At 41.1% G+C, this 21,425-nt stretch overlaps 1 protein-coding gene across 2 annotated transcripts in view; it reads right to left on the bottom strand.

Moving 5' to 3' along the window:
* rybpb (RING1 and YY1 binding protein b) overlaps positions 1–11,001 on the bottom strand; it is a 35,682-nt gene extending 24,681 nt beyond the window's left edge. For both annotated transcript variants that reach the window (XM_061687941.1, XM_061687942.1), the window contains exons 1-2: positions 10,827–11,001; positions 10,133–10,255 (exon numbers count right to left, since the gene is read on the bottom strand). In XM_061687941.1, the coding sequence (XP_061543925.1) occupies positions 10,133–10,255; positions 10,827–10,852 (149 nt within the window). In that variant the 5' untranslated portion in view covers positions 10,853–11,001. The remainder of the gene's footprint in view (positions 1–10,132; positions 10,256–10,826) is intronic.
* Between the last annotated feature and the right edge of the window lie 10,424 nt (positions 11,002–21,425).

Below are 21,425 nucleotides of genomic sequence, written 5' to 3'. Positions count from 1 at the left end.
GTCAACATAACAAACTTGTGCTCTCACAAGTGGGTCTTTTACACAGAGGCAACCAATCGGAGAAAAGGGTGCGGTCTTAGCCAAATATGGAGAAAGTGGATACAAAACTGGGTCAAACAGAAATAGCTATCAGAAGGGCCTCTTTTCTGAACACTCGTATGACAAAACCAAGGTGTTTTTTAAAATGGAATGGACACACTTATACTATGTCCATGTCAGAGAGTCACTCTATGGAGGTCTAAATAGCCAAAATACTTCCTCTGACTGCACACCTGGGGGGGGGGATATCGAAGCCAAAATACTTCCTCTGACTGCAAACCTGGGGGGGGTGGATATCGATCGTGGGGCAATGAAAAAGGCAATCTGTTCTTAATTACTTGAACCTGAATAAATGAATGAATGAACGCAAACGTTGTGAACCATTATATACTGGTACCCTACAAGTGAACACATTAACCCTCTAATTATAATGTATTGTTATATGATGTATTTCTGATTAAAATAAAATCAACTCTGCAAGGCACACCCATTTAGAATCATCTATATTCAGAATGATGCAGCAGTGATGAGGAAGCATTGTTGCACACACTAGGGCTGTCACTATCAAATAGTTTTAGAATCAGTTGTTCCATTGATTAATCAAATTTAAAAAATATTTTGCAATTAAGTGCAAAATGTTTTTCTGACTACGGTTTATGAACCTATTATTGTTTATTTTGTATTGTATAATGATTACGTAAGAACAAATTGCAAATACATGGAGGTCTTACCCTCCATGCTGTGTAACCACCATTATATACTGGGAGCTTCAAAGCCTTACTGTGATGCTACAGTATTGAATGCAAATAATACCTAAAACTTTCCACATCATGGCATCGTCCCAAATTAGGAAGACACAATAGAAATAATGAAGGCACACACTGAGACACCGGTTATGAGATTTGTAACAACACAAAGCTCTTATAACTTTGTCCCAGCTCATCTTAGTCGCAGGGACAATTGCATTTCAATCTTATTATACTCTTCATTCCACCTAAGCAAGCATGGTGGCTCTTTATTATATTCATAGTTGATTCCCCTGCCAAACTTGATGGTGCTGGTCTGAAGAGAAAAGACTGTCCACACTGGCTTTCTCTCAGTGGATAATGATGTGCTTCTTTCTGCTTTCGAGCCCCTTGAGACTCTTGGCTGAATGAGCACATCCCCTTAAAGCCATCCATACCCCCCTCTTTTCTGCAACACACAAGCACACACACTCACTGACAGTGATGCCACACTGAGACAAATCTTTACCCTTCTAATAATTAAATCTTTATCTCTACACTTCCTTATGTTTCAGCTAGCAGTGACTCAACATATACAAGCGCCCTCACTCCCTCTTGTCTGTGTCCTCAAAAGCCTTTTTATGAATTCTTTGGAGGCTCCACACTCTCTCGCCGTTACAGTCAGTTGCTTGCATCTTTTTCCTGAATGGTACGTGCCACAATTCAGTGCTCAACATTTGTCTGTTTTGTCAGACTGCCAAATTGGCTGTTGTATTTAATCACTTATGCTCTGCCAAATCCCATGAAGTAATTAATAACTTTAAAATCTGGCAATTAGCATGTAAAGATTAGGGCTCTCTCGATGTCCCACCCAAGCCCTTCTTATGGTTTTACTGCAGATGCTGATAATGCTGGATAAGCAAAGGCGGTTTCCTATGAGCAGGGCATGCTGTGGGGGCAGGGAGAGATGGCTAGGAAGGCAGGCTAGAAATTGAATGCCAGCATGCCCGTCTTACATAATGCCATTTTCGTAAATCATTTGCCTTAATGTGACAGTAGTGGAATTTGTGGATTATACTGACTTCATTATTGTGAATGACAAAAAGGTACATACCCAACTCTCACTTTCAATAATGGTGCAACTTCAAGGACACACACAAGAACTAGCTTCAGGGTTTTGTGTTAGGTCATTTTGTCACTGCTGCTACCAATTTTAGCAAAACAAAAAATGCATCTCCTATTGCCATTAATGCAACCGTAAATCACTCCACCTGACGTCACAAAGATATTGGTGAGTGACAATCAGTGGAGGCGGTATTTATTTGCATGCATACTGTATTGCACAATCACTCCACCTGACGTCACAAAGATATTGGTGAGTGACAATCAGTGGAGGCGGTATTTATTTGCATGCATACTGTATTGCACAATCAATACTGAAATCAAACAGGTTAAACATGAACATTAAGAGAATATAAATATTACAATAAATGAATCAATTAACAGAGCTTTACACCAATTGCTAGTAATCAACCAATTGTTAGTATTTAATAAAGTAGTTGCTTGACCATAATTTATTATAAAAATCTGTATGAGGTTACAAACATTTCAAATCAGAAGTCAGCAGGCCTGGTCGTTGTTAAGAATCTCACAAATCCATTCGATTTCTATTCTTTTGGTTTTGATTCGATTCGACAGATTTTTTTTAGGCTGCCATTTGATTCAATACTGATTTAAATGCTCTATCGATTTAGTGAAAAGTACAAATACACAAAAACCTAAGAGTAAATTTTGATAATTTTGAAATATTTATTTTTGATGCCATGTAAACATCCAGTGTGTCGAATGTCACATTCCATTTTTAAGCAATAAAACATCGGAAAATAAAAATTTGCACATAACTTATTTGTGCAAATGGAGTACAGAAGAAACCCCATGACAGTTGTTTATGAGCACTGAAACTTGAAGTTAAATGTTTATTTACTCTTGGAAATTGTAATAAAAACAAGATATGTGCACATTAACTCTGCAAGCCAAACCACCACATGTAAGAACCACTCTTTCTGAAGACTTCTGACTCCAAAACCGCTGTCTTAACTCTGTGTACAGCTTTGGGATGGCAACTACTGACATGTTTTCATGTTGGTATTGCGTATCATGATTCGAGTGTCTTTTGTCCATTTCCTGTGGTCCGGATTTACAGCGGAATCCAAAAAGACCCCAAAAGTCAGATTCAAAAGTAGAAGCCGCTCGCCTCACTGTTGCTGCCATGCAGCTACTTGGCTTTGGTCGTCATTTTGTTGTTTGGTAGAGTGCGGCTTCCATCCATACAACACCAATCACACGGAGTGGATTTGCTGAATTGATATTGAATTGCGGGGGGGAAATATTTAAATGCATTGATGAACTGATATTTTTATCCACCTGTAGAATTCAGTCAACATTTTATCTCATTAACTAATTTAACAGTACTCTATTTTGAGTAAATGTCAGAACAGCTGCCAATTATCCTGCATGCCTTAGTAGGAGTTTTATAGGAATAACAAATCAACTAATGCGGCCATGTTAAAGTGACGTTTTGCAAGTTTTTGGAAACAAATTCCACAATAAAATTTGACATCTGCTGGCCATTTATCTTCCAGCAAGCACATTTTTGGTGTATTGTAATTTACAAGCACACTAATAGCATATAGGATGCCATGGATATAGCAACAGCTTCTGAGTCACGACAAATATTAAAACCCACTCTATAATGGTTTAAAAATGTATGAGTTTGATTGGTTGTTAAATTGATTTGGTTTTTCACTTTACACTACATAATACCGTGTTGATGTTAAGCTTTTCATCACGTTTTTAGATGACATGAAAAGACCCATTACTTTATTTAGAAGGAATCAATTTAAAATGCTCAAAAAAAGACAGACAAGGTACTGAGGTACCTTGAAGTGGCACTAAGCAGGCCCAAAAAAATGGCATGTCAATTCAACACACCACAAAGGAGAGTAATGTTAACAAGCCTGCCAAATTTGAATGAATAAAACAAATTGCTAAATATATCAAATCAGATTTCAAAACTTGGATAATAAGGGACACCTCTCAGCTCTCAAGACGCCGTGAGCGTGTCGAATGGATGCGCCAAAAGGAATCAAACATACTGAGGGGGTGATAGCTTATACGATGTAAAATCACATTAGGAGGCTCAACTTTAAAATTGAAGTTATTTTGGACTATAATCATAAAAATAAGCACACAAGTCAACTTACCCTGGTTGCTGGTGACTAGGGTTGGGCATCGTTTGAATTTGAGCGGTCCGATTCCGGTTCCTTAGTTCGATTCCAGTTCCAAATGATTCTCAATTCAGATTCTCTTAGGAGGATGTGTCAAAAAAGTTTGCATGGTTTAAATAAAGTGTGTCCAAATTATGAACATCCATTTTCTTAGCAGCCCGCAGCATAGACTAAAATTAACATTTGACTCGAGGTTCTTTATAACCAGTATCAATATTAAACCTAGGAACTAAAAGGCAATGTGTGGAACTAACCCAATTGACTTAAATATAGCATGGTTAAAATAGTCATTTTAACTGTTTTAACTATTTTATTTTATTGTTTCACTCACCCAGATGACAGAGTCGACTTCACTGACAGCATTGTTAAAATACATGCTATATAGCTGCCCCTGTATTCTGTTTCATCACGTCAAATGGTTTATATGTTTTAACTTAACTTCTTCTATTAAGCTTGTAGCCTTTTATTTTTAAGGGTACGCACCGGAACTCAGCATTTTGGCACGAAAAGGTAACTTCACACGGCACTGGATGATTTTTTTATTAATGTTTTTTTAATGGATGGAACCAAATGCTCTAAAACGCTGATTTCCTTTCCCTACCCACCGAAGAGGTACAAGGTTAGTGTTTGTGATAATGTGAGACGTTTGTGAATTTTGTCCCAATTCATTGTGATGTAAATTTGCTATGGTGAAGTTTTAGCCCACTGTTAAGCTTTTTTTTTCTTCTTTTTTTGTCATCGGCGCTTACGTTGGTTTGAAGACTAAAATAAACGCTAAAAATCATCGGTGCAAAAGTGCAAGCAACCGTTTACCTTGTTAGCTGTCTCAATGTTGGCAGAGACGTATTTTATTGTTTCACTCACCCAGTTGACTGAGAGTTGACTTCACTGAAGCTCCGCGCGGTGTAGGCTGAGGCTCGGAGCGCGTCAGACGCTACACATCGGGAAAAACGCCTTTGCACAATATAATCTTATTCCAAGTGTTGCACTGAGGCGACTGGTCATTCATTTCAACAAAGTTAAGACACTTTTGTCTGCTGCCGTTGGGCACAAGCACGTCATCGTGCCAGTTCTTTTCATTGGTTTACGGCGCTTCTTCGTTGCTTTTCGCCACTACTTTTACGCAGCATCGAAACTGTGAACTGAAATTTTTTAATTTGAACGGTTCCGGGAGAACCGGAACGTTAGTCCCAGTTACAATCTGTTCTCAATTCTCGATGTCCAATCCTAATGGTGACAATGTCACAGCCGAAGGCGGCACCTAATGACAACGACACGGTAGGAGAAAGCCCAGGTAGTTAGACAGTCACCACTGCCCCATTCACTAGTATCAAGTCACCCACAAGCCATGTCGTCTCTGGTGAAAGTTTACAAAACTATCTTTCGTAAAATGCGCACTCCAGAGTTTTAGTGTCTCTAAAAAGTCAATCAATCTGATTTTTATTTCCTCATTTTTGGGGAGCCTAAAAAAACATCACCGAGCTGTTCTGTAAATTGAGGGATCCAGCGAAGACTCATTTTCGGGGTGTAGCCATCGTTAGCTTGCTAACTGCACACTCGAGTGATAAATGGGGATAAATGGGGCAGTCGTGGCCCAATGGTAAAGATGATCGACTGCCACCGTGCGGGACCTACGTGCAAGACCCCGACCGGACCATCTGCCAACTTCCCCGACTCACGGCTGTGGTGTCCTTGAGCAAGACACTGATACACCGACTGCTCCCGAGGCACTTCCGCTGCCCCCCTGCTGCAGTGTGTTCCAGTAAAAAGTGTGTGTGTTCACTGTGATGGGTAAAATGCAGAGAACAAATTTCATGTGGATGCATGCATGTTCATGACAATAATGGTGGTGATTCTTCTTCTTCTGATGAAAGCTAAGCACAGCTAACACTCAGATGAGTAACCAAACAAAATGACATCACTTTGTAATCACCTTATATAGCGGGGGAGGGAACTCGCGCTAGAAAGTAAAATCACCCACAAAAATCAGGAAAATTCAAACAGAGATAAAGATGCTTAAGCTATATCTCAACAAACCAGCACTGTAACGTTTTAAGTCGTTAGTTTGCTAACTGCACACGAGTGGTAAATGCGCCTTGTTATTTAAGCTAAGCACAGCTAACAGTCAGCTGAGCAGCCAAACGAAATGACGTCATTTTGTCCTTATATAGTGGGGGAAGGAACTCAAGCAAGTAGGTATACGCCCAGCCCCGTGATGTGGGGCTGTGTTGTAACCCCCACGCGCACAACCACACAAAAAAAATAATTAAAAAAAATAAATCAGGAAACTTCAAACGATGAAAAAGATGCTTTAGCGTTATCTCAACAATCCAGCACTATATTGTTACAAGTCTTTGCATATGTTTTCAGCACTTCTATCATATTTACTGTATTTAGAAACCAAACACATCTGCTTAGGGCCACTTTAAGAGTTCATGTGATGTCGACCATTTGTCAACTTTAGAGGTCTCTTCATGTTGTCTCCCTGGGCCCCAGGGCTGTCAGAGGAGCATACCAAACAATCATCACGAACCAAACTGACGTAAAACTACACAAACTCAGCGCAATTGGGGTTGAGATGCCAGAGATTTTAATGATTGCCAAGATTACACAGGGGATGCTAAGAGTAAAGCACCTAATGGGCTGGTAGATGAGCATTGGGGTCAGGTGCAAAAGGCAGACCGCTTTCTTGTTTAAAAGTCAGAGAGGTAGAGGCTCGATTTAGCCTACTTGCGTATAGAGTTACTTCACTGAGCAGGACTGGGTCAACAGGTTCGTTAGGCTTCACTCTAATGGAGGGAGGGACTGTCCCCAGATGCTAAAGTCACAGCCGGAGTTTGCCTTTGTTAACACCCATTGTTGGCTCTATAAATACAAATTAAAACTGTGAATGGCTTACCCTGCCTGCAACTAGTTTGGAAGCGCTAGTCAAACTTTGGCCCGCGCGGCCCCTCTGCGTCACTTGACGCACACACGGCAAAATTTGCTGCTGCGCGTAGAATGCCGCGGAGATCATCTCTCGTGATTGGTCCGTTTTAGTCACATGCTGTGATGACATACTAAGCGTTCCCCTTGGTTCTACATGCCGCCACCTTCTTGATCGATTTTGCAGCATAATTAAACGTTATCATCTGGCCATCTTGGTCCATTTGTTCTAGCAGACTGTTCCAAGGTCGCCCTTGTTGTTGCTTTGTTCCTTGCTACGGAAAGAAAAGTAAAAACGGCTACCGGAAATGGCCAAAAAATGCAGAGGAAACTCCACCCTGTGGCATCCTAGCCAATACCAGCCGCAGCGACACCCCCGTCTTGGTGGGGAACTGCAGTACATTTCAAACTGTGCACGGGATAACCGCAGTGACGTCAGCACGGTTGCCGCCCACGCGAGTATAATGAAGCCTTAAAGCTACAACGGAACCTGTCAGAGCATCTGTTCAGATTCGAACATGGCAGTGGATATAGTGCTACTGAGGTTCTACTATTTTCAATGAGAGTCTGCTGAGCACACGTAACTTCCAGTGTTTATTCTTGGGGAAGTGTCCCAACACTTCAAAGGGCTGCCAATTTGTTAGTGTCAACTTGTCTAAATCTTTTAAATATTTATATTATATACCCATTTTATATATTGATTTTTTAGAAATGCAGCTACATATATTTGTCATAGAGCAATGTTTGGTAGAGCAGCTAGTTTCATGCTGATGAGTGACTACAGCTCAAACAAAAACTTCTCTAAATGCAAAGTAGAGTGCAAGCTCAGGAGAAACAGTAATTTACGACATTGTGCCTTAAAATTGGGGTCTTTACAATCAATTAATATCAAGTGGAGTCAGCAAAAAAATATTGGTTATATCGTACACTAAATAAATTACATTCATATTGTGACTCTTGTCAACAGTGAGTCATTAAATGGTGAGCACACATGTCTTAAAACATAAGAGCCAAATAAAATTAAAATCTGGGATAAAATGCCCAAAATGAAGATCCATATATGGTGTTGGAGTAAGTAGATTTTAGTCACGTATTTGGTTGAAATGCAGCAAGGGAAAGAAAGCTCATTAGTACCCAGGGTTTCCTCAACTGTGCTGACTTTGCTCTGGCAGACGGCCCTGGTATACTGACCACTGGCCAAGAGGTATCTTGTCCACCTATTAAGATGCCTTTTAAGTTTAATTTTTATCTGTTAAAGTGAATGATGCCATCTTCTTGCATATTGCAGCCCCAATCTCCCTTCACTCCCCTTTCATTCCCTGATAACAATTGCACTGAAGTGAAACCAAGGAATAAAACCTGAATAGATTCACTCGGCTCCATCGCAGTCCATGAGAACAAGTGGGTGCTTATCCTAACCCAAACCACCATCACCTTCACCAGCAAAGCATGGCAAATGTGATGTAGCAATGCTAATTAACTACAACATATAATGCAGTTGATGCACGACACTATTCACACAAAAAAAAAAAAACATCTGGGCACAGAATTGTGCATTTTTACTTTTGGCTTTTGCAAAGTTCTTTCTCAGAAATCATTGTTGTTCCAGCCTGATCAAATAACAAGAGCATCCTAACTTTGCGCAACGCAATTGTACAAGGGACAGTGGCATGATTCTATTAAGAGATGTTTGCAAACAGGTTATCCCCCACCCACTGATGAACAGTACTGAATGAGCTTGTTCACAAAGCAGAAGAGTGTCACAGTTTAAAATACTAACATGAGACAGTTAATACATTCGATTACAGCAACATCACAGGAAAACGTCTCTGCCAATCCTCTATAATTGAATTCAGTGGGAAGCACTGGTACTCATTAAAATAAAAGGCCACCCAACAACCTAACAACTGTTTGAATCAAAGGTTCTGTTCTTAGATCAAATAGATGACAAGCACTATGGTGATGTAATTGGCCAAACAGAAACAACTGGGCTTTTGCCAAAGCACTACGACAGGACGGCTATGACACGCTTATCTGTTTCCTGCTTTTGCAGAGTGTGCTCGGCATGCATCATCAGCTGTGGACATCGATGCACGATGCTGGGTAAAAAGACATGGGGGGGAGGGGAGGCGGATAATTAAGATGGAAGTCTATCTTTCCGATTCTTGATAAAGAGTATGCTCTCGCTCTCCCAATAAGTGGTGGCCAAATACTCATTGTAAAACCACAGCTGGAAAGGTTAGACTGTGCAGCAAACCAGAAATGACTCATCTGTGTCATCACACAACCGATGACATGTACAAACATAGTTGTGCCACACACTTTATTTGTCATCAAAAACATTCTCTGCCAGGAAGGAGGTGGTGTTGTTATGAAGAACCTGAAGGGAATCCCATCATGATAAGCAACTCTGATTTCATCTCAGTTTCTTATGAGTAATGTCACCACAACCTTTACTCTCACTGAAGACACCTAAGCATTTGTCAACCCGTTAATGTGAATCAGTCAAAAGAAGGGTACATACTTGGTTATAAACTTCCATCCATCCATCCATTTCCTGAGCAGCTTCTCCTCACGAGGGTCGTGGGCGTGCTGGAGCCTATCCCAGCTACTTAGCTTGGATAAATGAATTGGGAGTTTTATGGCATACATTTGGAAGAAGAAACGGGCAATGACAACCATCACGTCATGCTGGCCACTAAATGACAAGCACAATCTAATTGATGTCCAAATCTTCATTGTCCCTTAAATTAAGAACTGCACATGAATGTCACACACAATTAATGGCAAAACACAGATTACTATAGAACAACTGACAGTCAGATGGATGCAAACACCTTTCACCTTTTTTCTATCCGTTGCAGTTTCTCCATTTTCACGCTAACTGTGCACCTTCAACGAAGCATGCAACCCCTACTACCTGCTCTGCAGTAGCAAGCCTTACCGTGACGAAAAGCCATGCAAACCTTAAAACGCACAAAACAAACGGATGAGCCCGGCGTTCGCGAAAGTGACCATCAGAGTCCCGCTGTCGATCAGAAGTAGCCATTCCGATAAATAGCGACGCAACACTGGCGCTTCCAGAGGAAAGAGACTCACGGGAGAAAGGGAGACACACACACAGAGCGAGAGAGGAGAGAGAGAGAGCTACAATACCTTGTTGATGTGCCCTTTCTCACATCGCAGATGTTGCATTTAAAAGCCTCGGCCGTGTTCCTAAAGGTGCAGACGCTACAGTCCCAGTAGCCGTCGTCAGCTTGTTTGGCTTGTCTTTTTGGCCTGACAAACAACGAGACACATGTTCTGGTGAGTTTCGACGTTATTGACACATTCCCTAAACGGTCGAGAAAGGGCTCGAGCGATGTTCAAAGGCACAGCGCACGCCACAGAGACGGGGGGGTTTGGGGGGTTTGTCCCCAAATCCTTGCTTCGAGTCCGGCCAAGTGTACCCCGTCGGTAATCTCATAATTGCTCCCAAAACGCCCTCCGATTGTATATCGCCAGTTAGCCTAGCAGGCAGGCGGCGCTCGTATTTTCTCGGCGTCGAGGCTTAACATGTCGTGCAATACGAAACGATGTCGAATTCGACATCGGGCCGCCCAGAACACTGCTTCGAGACGGAAGAGCCTTTCGGAGAATGCCAGGCGTACCGTGTGAAAAAAATCCCTTTGTTAAGTGACTGGCTCGTAGTGCGCGAGAAGCCGCCATACTAGTGACTATACTATCCTAGCTAGCTGTGGCATACCGACTGAAAAAGGGAGAAACGATCCCCGAGTGACGGAAAGGCGTCCGAATATCGAGCCCGTGACGCCACGAACCGGAGTAAACTGTCAACAGGCGGTCGCATTACCTGCTAGGGCTCTTTTTGTCGCCCATGGTGAACGATAATCCGCGGGAAATAGGAAGAAAAGGGGGCCTCCTTGAATTGTCAGTGAGCGTGCTAGGATCCAGAACGAGCCGCTGCTGAAGCTGCTGGCAGACAAGCTCCACTCAGCGCTGGCTTCAGGCACCACACACACACACGCGCACGCACACACCGACTGCACTGCACCACGTGCTCGCCGCCCTCCAATCACAGCGCGAGGAGCTTTAAAAGTCTCCGTGGATAGTTCACAGCCCTTCCAATAACGACTGCTGGCAGATTTGACAGTCCTCACCTTACCTCACCCCGTGCATAGGAAAAGAAAGGACGGGAACGTGGCGTGATCGGATTCGGGTGGAAAATTAAGGCTCTGTGGCAATTTTAAAAGAACATGGCAAAAGTACAAATGAAAAAGTAAGACTACTACTACGAATGTTTTTATTTGTCATTGTCACAGGCACAAGGAAATTGAAGGTGCATTTTTCTAAGGTGCCTTAAAAGAAGTATGTCACATGATGATAATTCAGGAAAAACTCACACAGTAAAAGCTGTCACGCACAGTCACTGATGCACTTCAGTGGTTTTATGAGCGGGAACACATTGCACATCCATCCATCCTCTGTGCTGCTTATCCTCAGTAGAGTCGCGAGTGTGCTGGAATTGTCCCAAGTGACTCTGGGCGAGAGGCGGCGTACACCCTGAACCGGTCGCCAGTCAATCACATAGAAACAAACAACCATTCACATTCACACCTATGGGCAATTTAGTCTTCAGTTAACCTACCGTGCATGTTTTCGGGAATGTGGGAGGAAACGGGAGTACCTGCAGAAAACCCACGCAGGCACGAAAGGCCAGAGCCTGGATTTGAACCAACAACCTCCGTTGGCCTCTGTGCTGCCATGCACATTTATACAATTAATAAATAAATACAAAACGTTATTTTTGTCGCACCTTTAAAAAACACACGTTCGCAAAGTGCTTTGACAGACAAGAGTGGAACCCAGTATACTGTGCACACCAAACATCAGGATCATTTATCACGTAAAACCAGCAACACGCGCACAAGAACGGAGAAGCCCGAGGCAACGCATGAACCCGACTTACCCAACTGGGACCAAGAAGTTGATGTAGGGTAATAAAAATAGATCGACAAATACACTTTATGGCACAAAGACAAAAAGATCCTATCAAGTCCATTAAGAAATAAATACAAATAAATGCAATAAAAATGAATCAAATAAAACGGGAGAAGACAACATCATATAAAAGCCAGTCTGTAACACTGTGTTTGAAGAAGTGCCACCGATCTGTCTCAACTCCTCAGGCAGATGGTTCCAAAGTTGAGAGGTGCTCTGATGGAGAATGCTCCATCACCTTGAGTTGTAAGCCTTGAACAACCAGAAGGCCTCACCCGAGGATCTGGCTTATACGGGGTTAAAAGTTCAAGAGACGCTATCTGCTACAGCACTCACTCACGCACGCACACACACACACATTGACTAACCTGAGTCAACTTTGAAACTGAAATGTCCCTTTAGGCTTTCATCTTTGCTGACGTCACAACCGGCAGTCATCAGGCCCCGCCCTTAATGGTCCACACTCAGTGTTACAGATATTGCAAAACAAAAAGGGGATCTGGTTATGAATGAAGTATAAGTACCAATTACCCCCCCCCCCCCCAAAAAAAAAACAGTTTGTAAAAAGAGGAAGTACTGATTCCGCTGGTGCATTTAAGTGTAAAAGTAAAAAGTAAAAAAATAAAATAAGTACACACTTTTAAATGTACTGTACTACAAAAGTTGCTTTTGTGAGTTTCGGCCTGTCCCGTCATTTGTTTGGCAAAGTTTTTAAGATGGATACCCGTGCTAACCAAACCCACCCATTTTTTTCTTTATATCTGGGCCTGGGACCAGCAGTCGCCGGGTATTTATTTAACAATACATTTGCATTCTTATTTTAGTTGTAGCTTACAGTCGTTTATAACTGCACTGGATTATATTCAGCAGTTTCAAATTACACAATAAATCAACTGACATCTGGTCTGTGACAGTTTTAAAGCATGGAATCATAATCTTTGGAAAGACAGAAATGGTCTTCTGTAAATGTCTTGTTCAGCATCTTAGTCCAAGTCCTACTTAATAAATATTTGGGGTGTGTAGTTATACAATCACACGTGCAATGCGAGAGGTTGAAGCGATGAGTTCAATGGCCTCATTACCAGCATGTTTACCTCCTCCCAAGACGTTTTTCAGTCTCAGTTTATTGCAGAAGCTTCAGTCTATGTTGTATAAAATATAGAATATACTGCTGTGTTTACACAGATGAATATTTTTTACACTTGACTTTTGATTGATTCAATCCCGCCGTTAGACTTTCCAGACTTTCTTTCATCCATTTTCCGCAAAAGAGATGTTTTTAATTACTCGTTTGCACTTGTGCCTTTATCAGGCAGCTTCATGGAATATGCCGCTGCCTTCATTCTGCCCAAGTCAAAGCTCTGTGTGTATGTGTGTATGTGTGTGTGTGTTTCATTAGCCGCGCTCCACGACTCCAGGTTCCATTGTGCATTCCCCTTTTCTGTTTCTAGTGAATATCGCTGCCTCCACATAAGTCTGCTCTCCTCCCAATGATTACCGCCGCTTATCTCATTACACGATGCGCTAATTGGGCTTCATCACGATGGCCGACTGACAACTACCATTCAGCAAATGCTGCTTGAAAGCGTATCTTACTAGTTCTGTAATTAATTCCTCCAAAAGTGTATTTATTTTGTTTGTGAGATTTACAAATATTTGATTCTGCTGATTGATTCATTGGTACATTTGGGAATTAAACCGTTGAGCATCCCTAATTAACGACACACTTAAGCAGGGATCTTTCGGGACTTGGAGACAATTTCAGAAAACAAACGGGGGCTTTTTAAAAAATATTTTGGAGAAGTGAAGTGAAAGAAAGAAGTGGTGAAACGAATCTGTACAAAAAAACAACAAAAAAAACAAAGCCAAGCATTCAAGTCAACAACTCTGATGCCTGGAGGCTTAAAAGGAAGCTAAAATAATCCATGAGATGATGAAAACAAATTAGTGATGGTCAGATTGTTGATTTAAACTATGTTTGTGACAGCTGCTGAAAAATACTTTGATGAGCGCTGTACTTCAGGACAGTTGATCAATGGCTTACACTCAAAGAGCACTATCGTGATATGTAAAAACATTTGTTAGGCAACGCCGTAGTCATATCTTGACAGTTGCAATGTTAGTTGTGTCTGCGTGCTTAAAACCTTCAAATTTGGAAGTCAACACTCTAAAAGCCAGCTAGTTATAAGAAAAGACTAGCCTTCCGATCGTCAATACATTCCCCATCAGTCTTAATCGGGTTTATGCCATGGATGGGGGGCGGGACTTCTGGCAAAAAATCTTTGACTCTTTTAAGGCCGCTATAGTTCTCGCTTGTGGTAAGCCAAACAATTATGTGTGAATCATCCAAAAACAGCTGTACATATTTGAGGTCAGTAATTCTGAAGTTGTGGCATTTCTTTAAAATGGTGACTTCTAATTTCACGATTGCCACCCAAGCCCAGTAAAGTCATCCATTTACTACTTCATTATCAGTCAGTGTCATGTGTCCAGTGTTACTGCAAAACCTCACCATGTGATTTCAAATAATTCACTCTTTCCATTGAAACAAAAGTCATGACATTTTAGAGCTGGATTTTTAAGACTCTTGTGAATAACGTGTGAAAGCGTTTGATACCAGACGTTTGGTTTCACATTGTGCTGCAGGGGGAAATTTCTGAAAGTGAGATTAAAGGGTAGGTCCTCCGGTATGGTTTGTGACATCTCTGCTACATAATATTTAATAGCAATCCTTATCCAGCATGCGATTTATTTACTGTAAATGTGATGTTCCAACTTTCATTAAGGAGATCTCATTTTTATTATTTTCTTTTATTATTTTTTTATTCCAAATCTTCAGTGCATGATTACTCCAAACTGATTATTATTATTATTATTATTTTTAAATTAACGTAACCAGTCATGACAACCTAAGGCCGGTCACAAGTATGATGCAGTTAGTTCATGACTCTTGAACAGATTTTATTTACATTCAAAGCTTTATCAGTAAAACTCAAGTAAAGTCTTAACTGGGGTATGTGCCAATTAAATGAAAAATAAAATCTGAAACCGCTTGAATTTGAGTGCTCTTTCGTCAAGGGCTACATCTTGCAATCGATCTAAATGGTGGAAGACCTTTGCCCTTTTACTAGAGGGTCCCACTGAGTAATTTCTATATGTCACAGAGTCATGTACGTGGGCTAACATTACAAAGCACATACTGTGATCGAAAGGTAAACACAGCCACCTTTAAATCGGAGGAAATTTGCAGCTTTCTCCCTAAGAAAACTGCAGGTGAGAGAATTGGCTATTAAAAAGGCAGTCGGAGAGCAGATGAGAAGGAAGCATCTTCTGTCTCTGGCACCGATCCATACTCACAGTGTTGGAAAGTGATTAATCATCTCATGCAGAGTGTCCTCAAAACATTCCTCTATTGATGGACCACTCACTGGAGCAGAGAAATCTCTGAGATTTTAAATAACAGTCTAAATTATTTAAGGCCTACTCAAGTGATCACTTATCCCTCTAAATGTTTGTTTTTGTTCAGCACTATTCTCCTGTGGTATGGTTTTCATATTCCTACTAATTATACGATTTGCTTTTTCTTCACAGTTGCACCGCCTTTGTCATCGGGAGAACACCCAAGCGGCTGTTCGTTCTAAATTTGACCTACTTGACCTTTCACAGAATACTGCCCGTGATTCCGTGTCTAATAGTGTTATGTTGTTCTCTATTGTAGACACTTGGGAAGATGACTTTGTAGTTGGTTACAATTACAAGTTACCCTGTTGAAAATGTAATAGTAGTGTATCTATTTCATTGACTTTCTGTAATTAAGCTAATTACATTCAGTTACATTTTGATGACTTTTCTTAATTTTGAATGACTGCGTCAACAGGAGCCTTGGATGTTTCCTCTAAAAAAAAAAGTGGATCAAAATCATACATTATTATTTTGGAATTAACCACATATTTGTTCTTTGAAGAAATAATAAACTGATAACAAAACAGGATGAAATGTAAACACATCCTAAAAAATGTATTTGTTGCAATATATGTGTACAGCATGTGGAAAACCACCGTGCCATACTATGTTGACCGAATGAAAAATGTGCATAATTTAAAAAATAACTCTTCATATGACAAACCAGACAACTGAATGTTGTATAAAACAGTCCCAAATCAGGACGATGAAACTTTTCAAAAGTCAATGTTCTTTTATTTGTTCAAAAGTGGAACTTTTTAAACTCAAAGTTGCCCTTTTCCAAATCTCAGACAAATGACTAGATGGTACCACAAGGTGACGCTTCAAGGTCAAATTCGGAAAAGTATTTCATATTTGAGACTACGGGAGAATGGCACATGACCAGACAGAGCTGATCACAAGAAGGAGGAAGTGACACGAAAAAAAATCAGAGCTTGAAAATTGTAATCATGGACATTTCCAAAAGCAACTGTAATTTGAGAAGAAGACATTGTAATGCATGACAATTAAATATATGTTATCTAGTTACATGTAATTATACTCCGCAACACTGATTGTAGATGTGCTTAGCATCCATCCAGATGTGATGTCTCTGGTGATGTCTTTGGGATGTAATATTGTCTCTATGGTGCCTCAGTAAACATGTGACATGAATTAAAATCTAATTAAATTTTCTCTGCCTCTAATCGGGTCATTCGAATTTCTCGAGTTCATCTACGTCACTGGCGAAAATCTCCGCTTTCCCTTTCTGGACCCGAGCCAGCGCTCTCAACATAACAAACACATGTGCTCTCACAAGTGGGTCTTCTACACGGAGGCAACCAATCAGAGGAAAGGTGGGGCGGTCTTAGCCAAATATGGACAAAGTGGATACAAAACTGGGTCAGGGAGCTGTCACAGGGGCCTTTTCTGGACACTTGTATGACAAAACCTCGGCGTTTTTTTTTTTTTGTAGATGAAATTGACGCTTTTACACTAAATCCATGTGAGAGAGTCACTCTGTGGAGGTCTAAATAGCCAAATATGGGACCTTTGAGCTTTCATGACTTTTCAATTTTGCGAAAGAACCTCTCAAAAGTGTGCCATTCTTAATGGAGGTCTTTCATTCCTGAGTGGGATTAATGCCACAAAATCAAAGAAATTCAATGGGATGATTAATGCTCCTATGTATATGGTGTGGGATAAGATTAAATCTATCAAATCATTTTGGGGGAGATGTATTTTCACGCTCTCTCATGCTCATTCATTTACACACCATCGACCCTTCTCTCATCCATAGTCATGCACACTCCATGTCTTGCTTTTTCCCTCACACATACAAGCTGTCTCCATTTCCTTGCCCATAGCTGTGCTCAATGGCTGCAGTCTATATGCTTGTGCTTTGAGTGTGTCGACTCTGCAAGGGTCTCGGAGGATTGGAAAAGATGGGGGAGGGCAGTTGAGAACACTTTTTTTTCCCCTTCCGTGGTGAAATGTCTTCATGCATGTTCTTGTTTGGAAAGGCTGCTCGCTGCTTCCAAAATTTGGCAGGAAACCCCATCCTGCTTACACTGGGCTGATAAGAAAGAGGCGGGAGAAAGAAGAAGCGGCGTTGCAGTGGGAAAGACGGAAAAGGGAGGGTGCAGCAGCGAACCTTCAGGAAGGTAGATTATCCCACGAAATGCTGGCAGAGCTTCAGCCTTTGTGCATGCTAGTGTGTGTGTGTGTGTGTGTGTGTGTGTCTGTGTTCTGGGTGTGTGTGACAAAAAGCAGCTCCTTCCGCTCACTCAGCAGTGGAGAGTTTCAATGAATCCAGGGCAGTCTCCACAAAGGGCTGCGGAACAAAAGGCCTGCAAGCTGAGAATGTGCATCGTAGAGGCAAGGCACCAATCTCACACACTGCGCTCACACAGCAAACTGTAAAAAGGCCGATACAATCATGCAATGCCAATTACCTGCCTGTTGATTATTGTTCGGACAGATCCACACCTCAGGATGTAGGACTCAAATGGTCTCTTTATGCATGACAGTGATGCCTGATGATAAAATGCCACTGGCTTTTATTTTAGTCAACTGATTGAGGCGTTATTATGAGATTACACACAGTTTAATTTGAATTAAAGTCATATTAATCTTGCAAAAAAAGAGACTTGATTAGGTAAGTGGCGCACCAATCGTGAGCTGACAAATTACTTTTAAAAGTGGAGGAAGTGAGAGAATTGGCCATCACACTTTGCTGGCTATTTTGATCTTAATTTTCTTAGCGTCTGAGCCATTTTGCCTTTCCAATCAATAACAGCCTTAAAGCCTTTAACATTTCCACAAGTGCTTGTGCACGCACACACACACACACATGCGCACACGCACGAACACGATAAATCACAGGCACTTGGGAAAGTGTTTCCACTGACTAAGCCTGGTGTTTATAGTTTTCTATGACCAAATCCAGCTGCTAGATGTAGACAGCACCAATCAATACATTTTATTTTAATGCTTTCAGAAATTTGCTTGAGAAGAATCCGAAGGCTCCAGCTGTTATAAAAATACCCTATTGATAAAAGCCTGAACATTGACTGAGTAGATCTGCCCCTACCAGTCAATTTCACTTCAACTTTGCAGCTCTAACAACTTCAAATCTTGTTTAAGATTTTGGAGAGATACTCTGTGAGGATTTTTGGCAGTAGACTGGAAGGGTTAGCACCATGGTCATTTTTTCTTTTTTTGTTTGTATGTAAATAGTCAGAGTGATGCGTGAATGTGAGTGCAAATGGTTGTTTTTTTTCTATGTGCCCCGCGATTGGCTGGTGTTCAGGGTGTACCCCGCCTCTTGCCCGAAGATAGCTGGGATAGGCTCCAGCATGCCGGCGACCCTCGTGAGGATAAGCGGTAGAGAAAATGGATGGATGGGTGGATGAGTCAAATCGAGCTATCAGACAAGATATCCATCAGCATCCTGTGGGGCTGGTTTAATGACTTTCATGCAGTTTTCTCACTCAATTTAGATACCCTCGGGCTCGAATATGAGGAGATTTAAGTAACAGGAGTACAGCCACTGGGTTTGATTTTTTTTTTTAAGTCTATGCTTCACATGCACCGGAGAAACAGAGTAATACATAAATACAGGGAAAAGGTGCTGAGATGGAAAGGGTGAGTCGGCAGGTGATGAAAGCCCAGGAGAAAATTAAGATAGAGTACAAAGTAACGGAAGAGGAGAAGGGGAGATGGTTGAAAATAGCTCGAGGAGCGAGCATAGGTGAGCATAGAAGTAGACCAATTGCTTTTCAAGGACTCTCTAACCCCTCGGTGAGAAAGAGCTCGAACAAAAAAAAAAAAAAAAAAAAAAACCTGGTATGGCATAGAAAATATCAGGGTAATTTCCAGAGAGAGGAAAAAAAGAGACATCCATCATGGTGGCAGCTGATCAGTGAGTTTAAGCATCTGTGAATATGAAAGCCTGAAGCTCTCTGACTTGCTTGGAGATAAAAAAAATAAAATAAAAAAAAGAAGCCGTCTTTATGAGTTGGTAACTCTCGCCAACATCCTCATGCACAGATGAGCTCACAAATGGAAACGTTTGCATAGCCAAGATTGCATTTGCAGCAAGAAGCAAATACAAACTAACTCAACAAAATCAAAAGCTAACACTGGTGTGAAATGATTTGGAAAATAACGATCTTCCATCTTTTACAAACTTTTTGGTCAAAATGACCAAGACTAGCACCCCAAGCATGAATTAATTGAACAAACACAACCTGCAGGGTGGCCTGCGATTGGCTGGCGAACCCGGCTAAGGTGTACCCCACTTCTTGACTGAAAGTCGGCAGGATAGGTTCAAGCTCATCCGTGACCCTCATGAGGACAAGTGCAATGGATGGATGGATGGTCAAATGCTTTCATATATCCCATACATACATACACACACACACACACACACATATATATAATATAACATATACATATATGTATAACAATAATATGCATCTGATTTTCTTACCAAGATGCACAAATTGCCCTTTGCTGTCATCTGGGAGGACAGTTTGTCAAGAGTGTGCCACGTGTGCGTAGACACATTTGATTTAATTAAGAGGCTACAGATAGCACTTTATCCTGGACTCAAATATGCATGCAAATCAAATCAACGAGTCCGAACAGTGGAACAAATCAATGTTAAGGCTGATTGAAATGCCTTAATCCTCTTCTGACACTGCGTCTGGAATGTTCTGTATGTAGACATGTCAGATGGCAACAATTGTTTCATTGAAGTCATTAACACTACAATTATATGACAGTAACGTAATGCAAATAAAAAGTAAGGACGCGAAAAAAACAATTACAGGAGGATTTTTGGTCACGGAAAGACAAAATGAATGATCATGATTACTACTACATTCAGATACATTAACATTTGGTACACTTGCACAATCAGGACCAATACAGGAGATGAATGCAAAAATCTGCCTTTACAAAGATAACAATGTTGCTTTTTGATTGGCGCTATCAGAGAGGCATTCATTTTAACAATAGTTAGCATTCATCTAGAAAACAGAATTTCATCACATCTCTCCTAGAGGAAAAATAAGGCATCCATTATGGTGGAGTGCAGTTTTACCACTATGGGCTCTATTTTTGTAAACGGCCAGCTGTCTTTCAGCGGAAAAACTGGTGCAAGCGCAAGACTTGGGTATGCCCCTGGAGGTATGTTTGGTGGAGTGAGATTTTGGTGTCAGTAAGTCTGTCTAAACGTTACACACATACTGGCACCTTGTCTAAGTTTTGGCGCAGGTCATCTGACACGATTTTGGTGAATTTGATCGGGGCACATGCAGGCAGACATACTCCGCCGACATGCGTGATGGATGACGGACTTAATTCATTCAACCCGCTTAATCACTATAGAAATCAATTAATTGAACGCTTTACACTGGGTTACACAAAATGTTTTTGGAATGGTTTTTCAACTGATTTAGAACAATCGCTAAATCCGAAAATGAAATCCGTTTCTCTTGTTGAGATCAGGATTTTATGCCAAGTTGTTGACAGTTTATTAATCAAATGATACAAACTTTGCTTACTGTAAATTGAACAGTAGGCATTGATAAAGTAAGTACCTGTAAATTGAATGTTACGTCATCATTGTTCCATATCCAGGGCACTCTAAAGCGAAAATACCTGTACATGTAAACAAAAACATGTGGCCATAGTTGAAATTTTTTTTACCTGATTGATCAAAGCCAATGTGATATTTGGATTCAGCACATCAAAATTGTCCTAAATCAGTTAAAAAAAAAAAAAAATGCAATCAATTTGTTGTTGACCATTATTATTATTATCCATCCATCCATTTTCCGTACGGCTTTATCCTCACAAGGGTCACGGGTGTGCTGGAGCCTATCACGGCTATCTTCGGGCGAGAGGCGGGGTGCACCCTGAACAGGTCGCCAGCCAATCGCAGGGCACATACAAACAAACAACCATTTGTGCACACATTCACACCTAAGGGCAATTTAGA

Source organism: Phycodurus eques, chromosome 10 (genome assembly GCF_024500275.1).
Source record: "Phycodurus eques isolate BA_2022a chromosome 10, UOR_Pequ_1.1, whole genome shotgun sequence".
Lineage (NCBI taxonomy): Eukaryota > Metazoa > Chordata > Actinopteri > Syngnathiformes > Syngnathidae > Phycodurus > Phycodurus eques.
The sequence above is the reverse complement of the archived record's forward strand: the minus strand, read 5'-3'. Positions and strand labels throughout refer to the sequence as shown.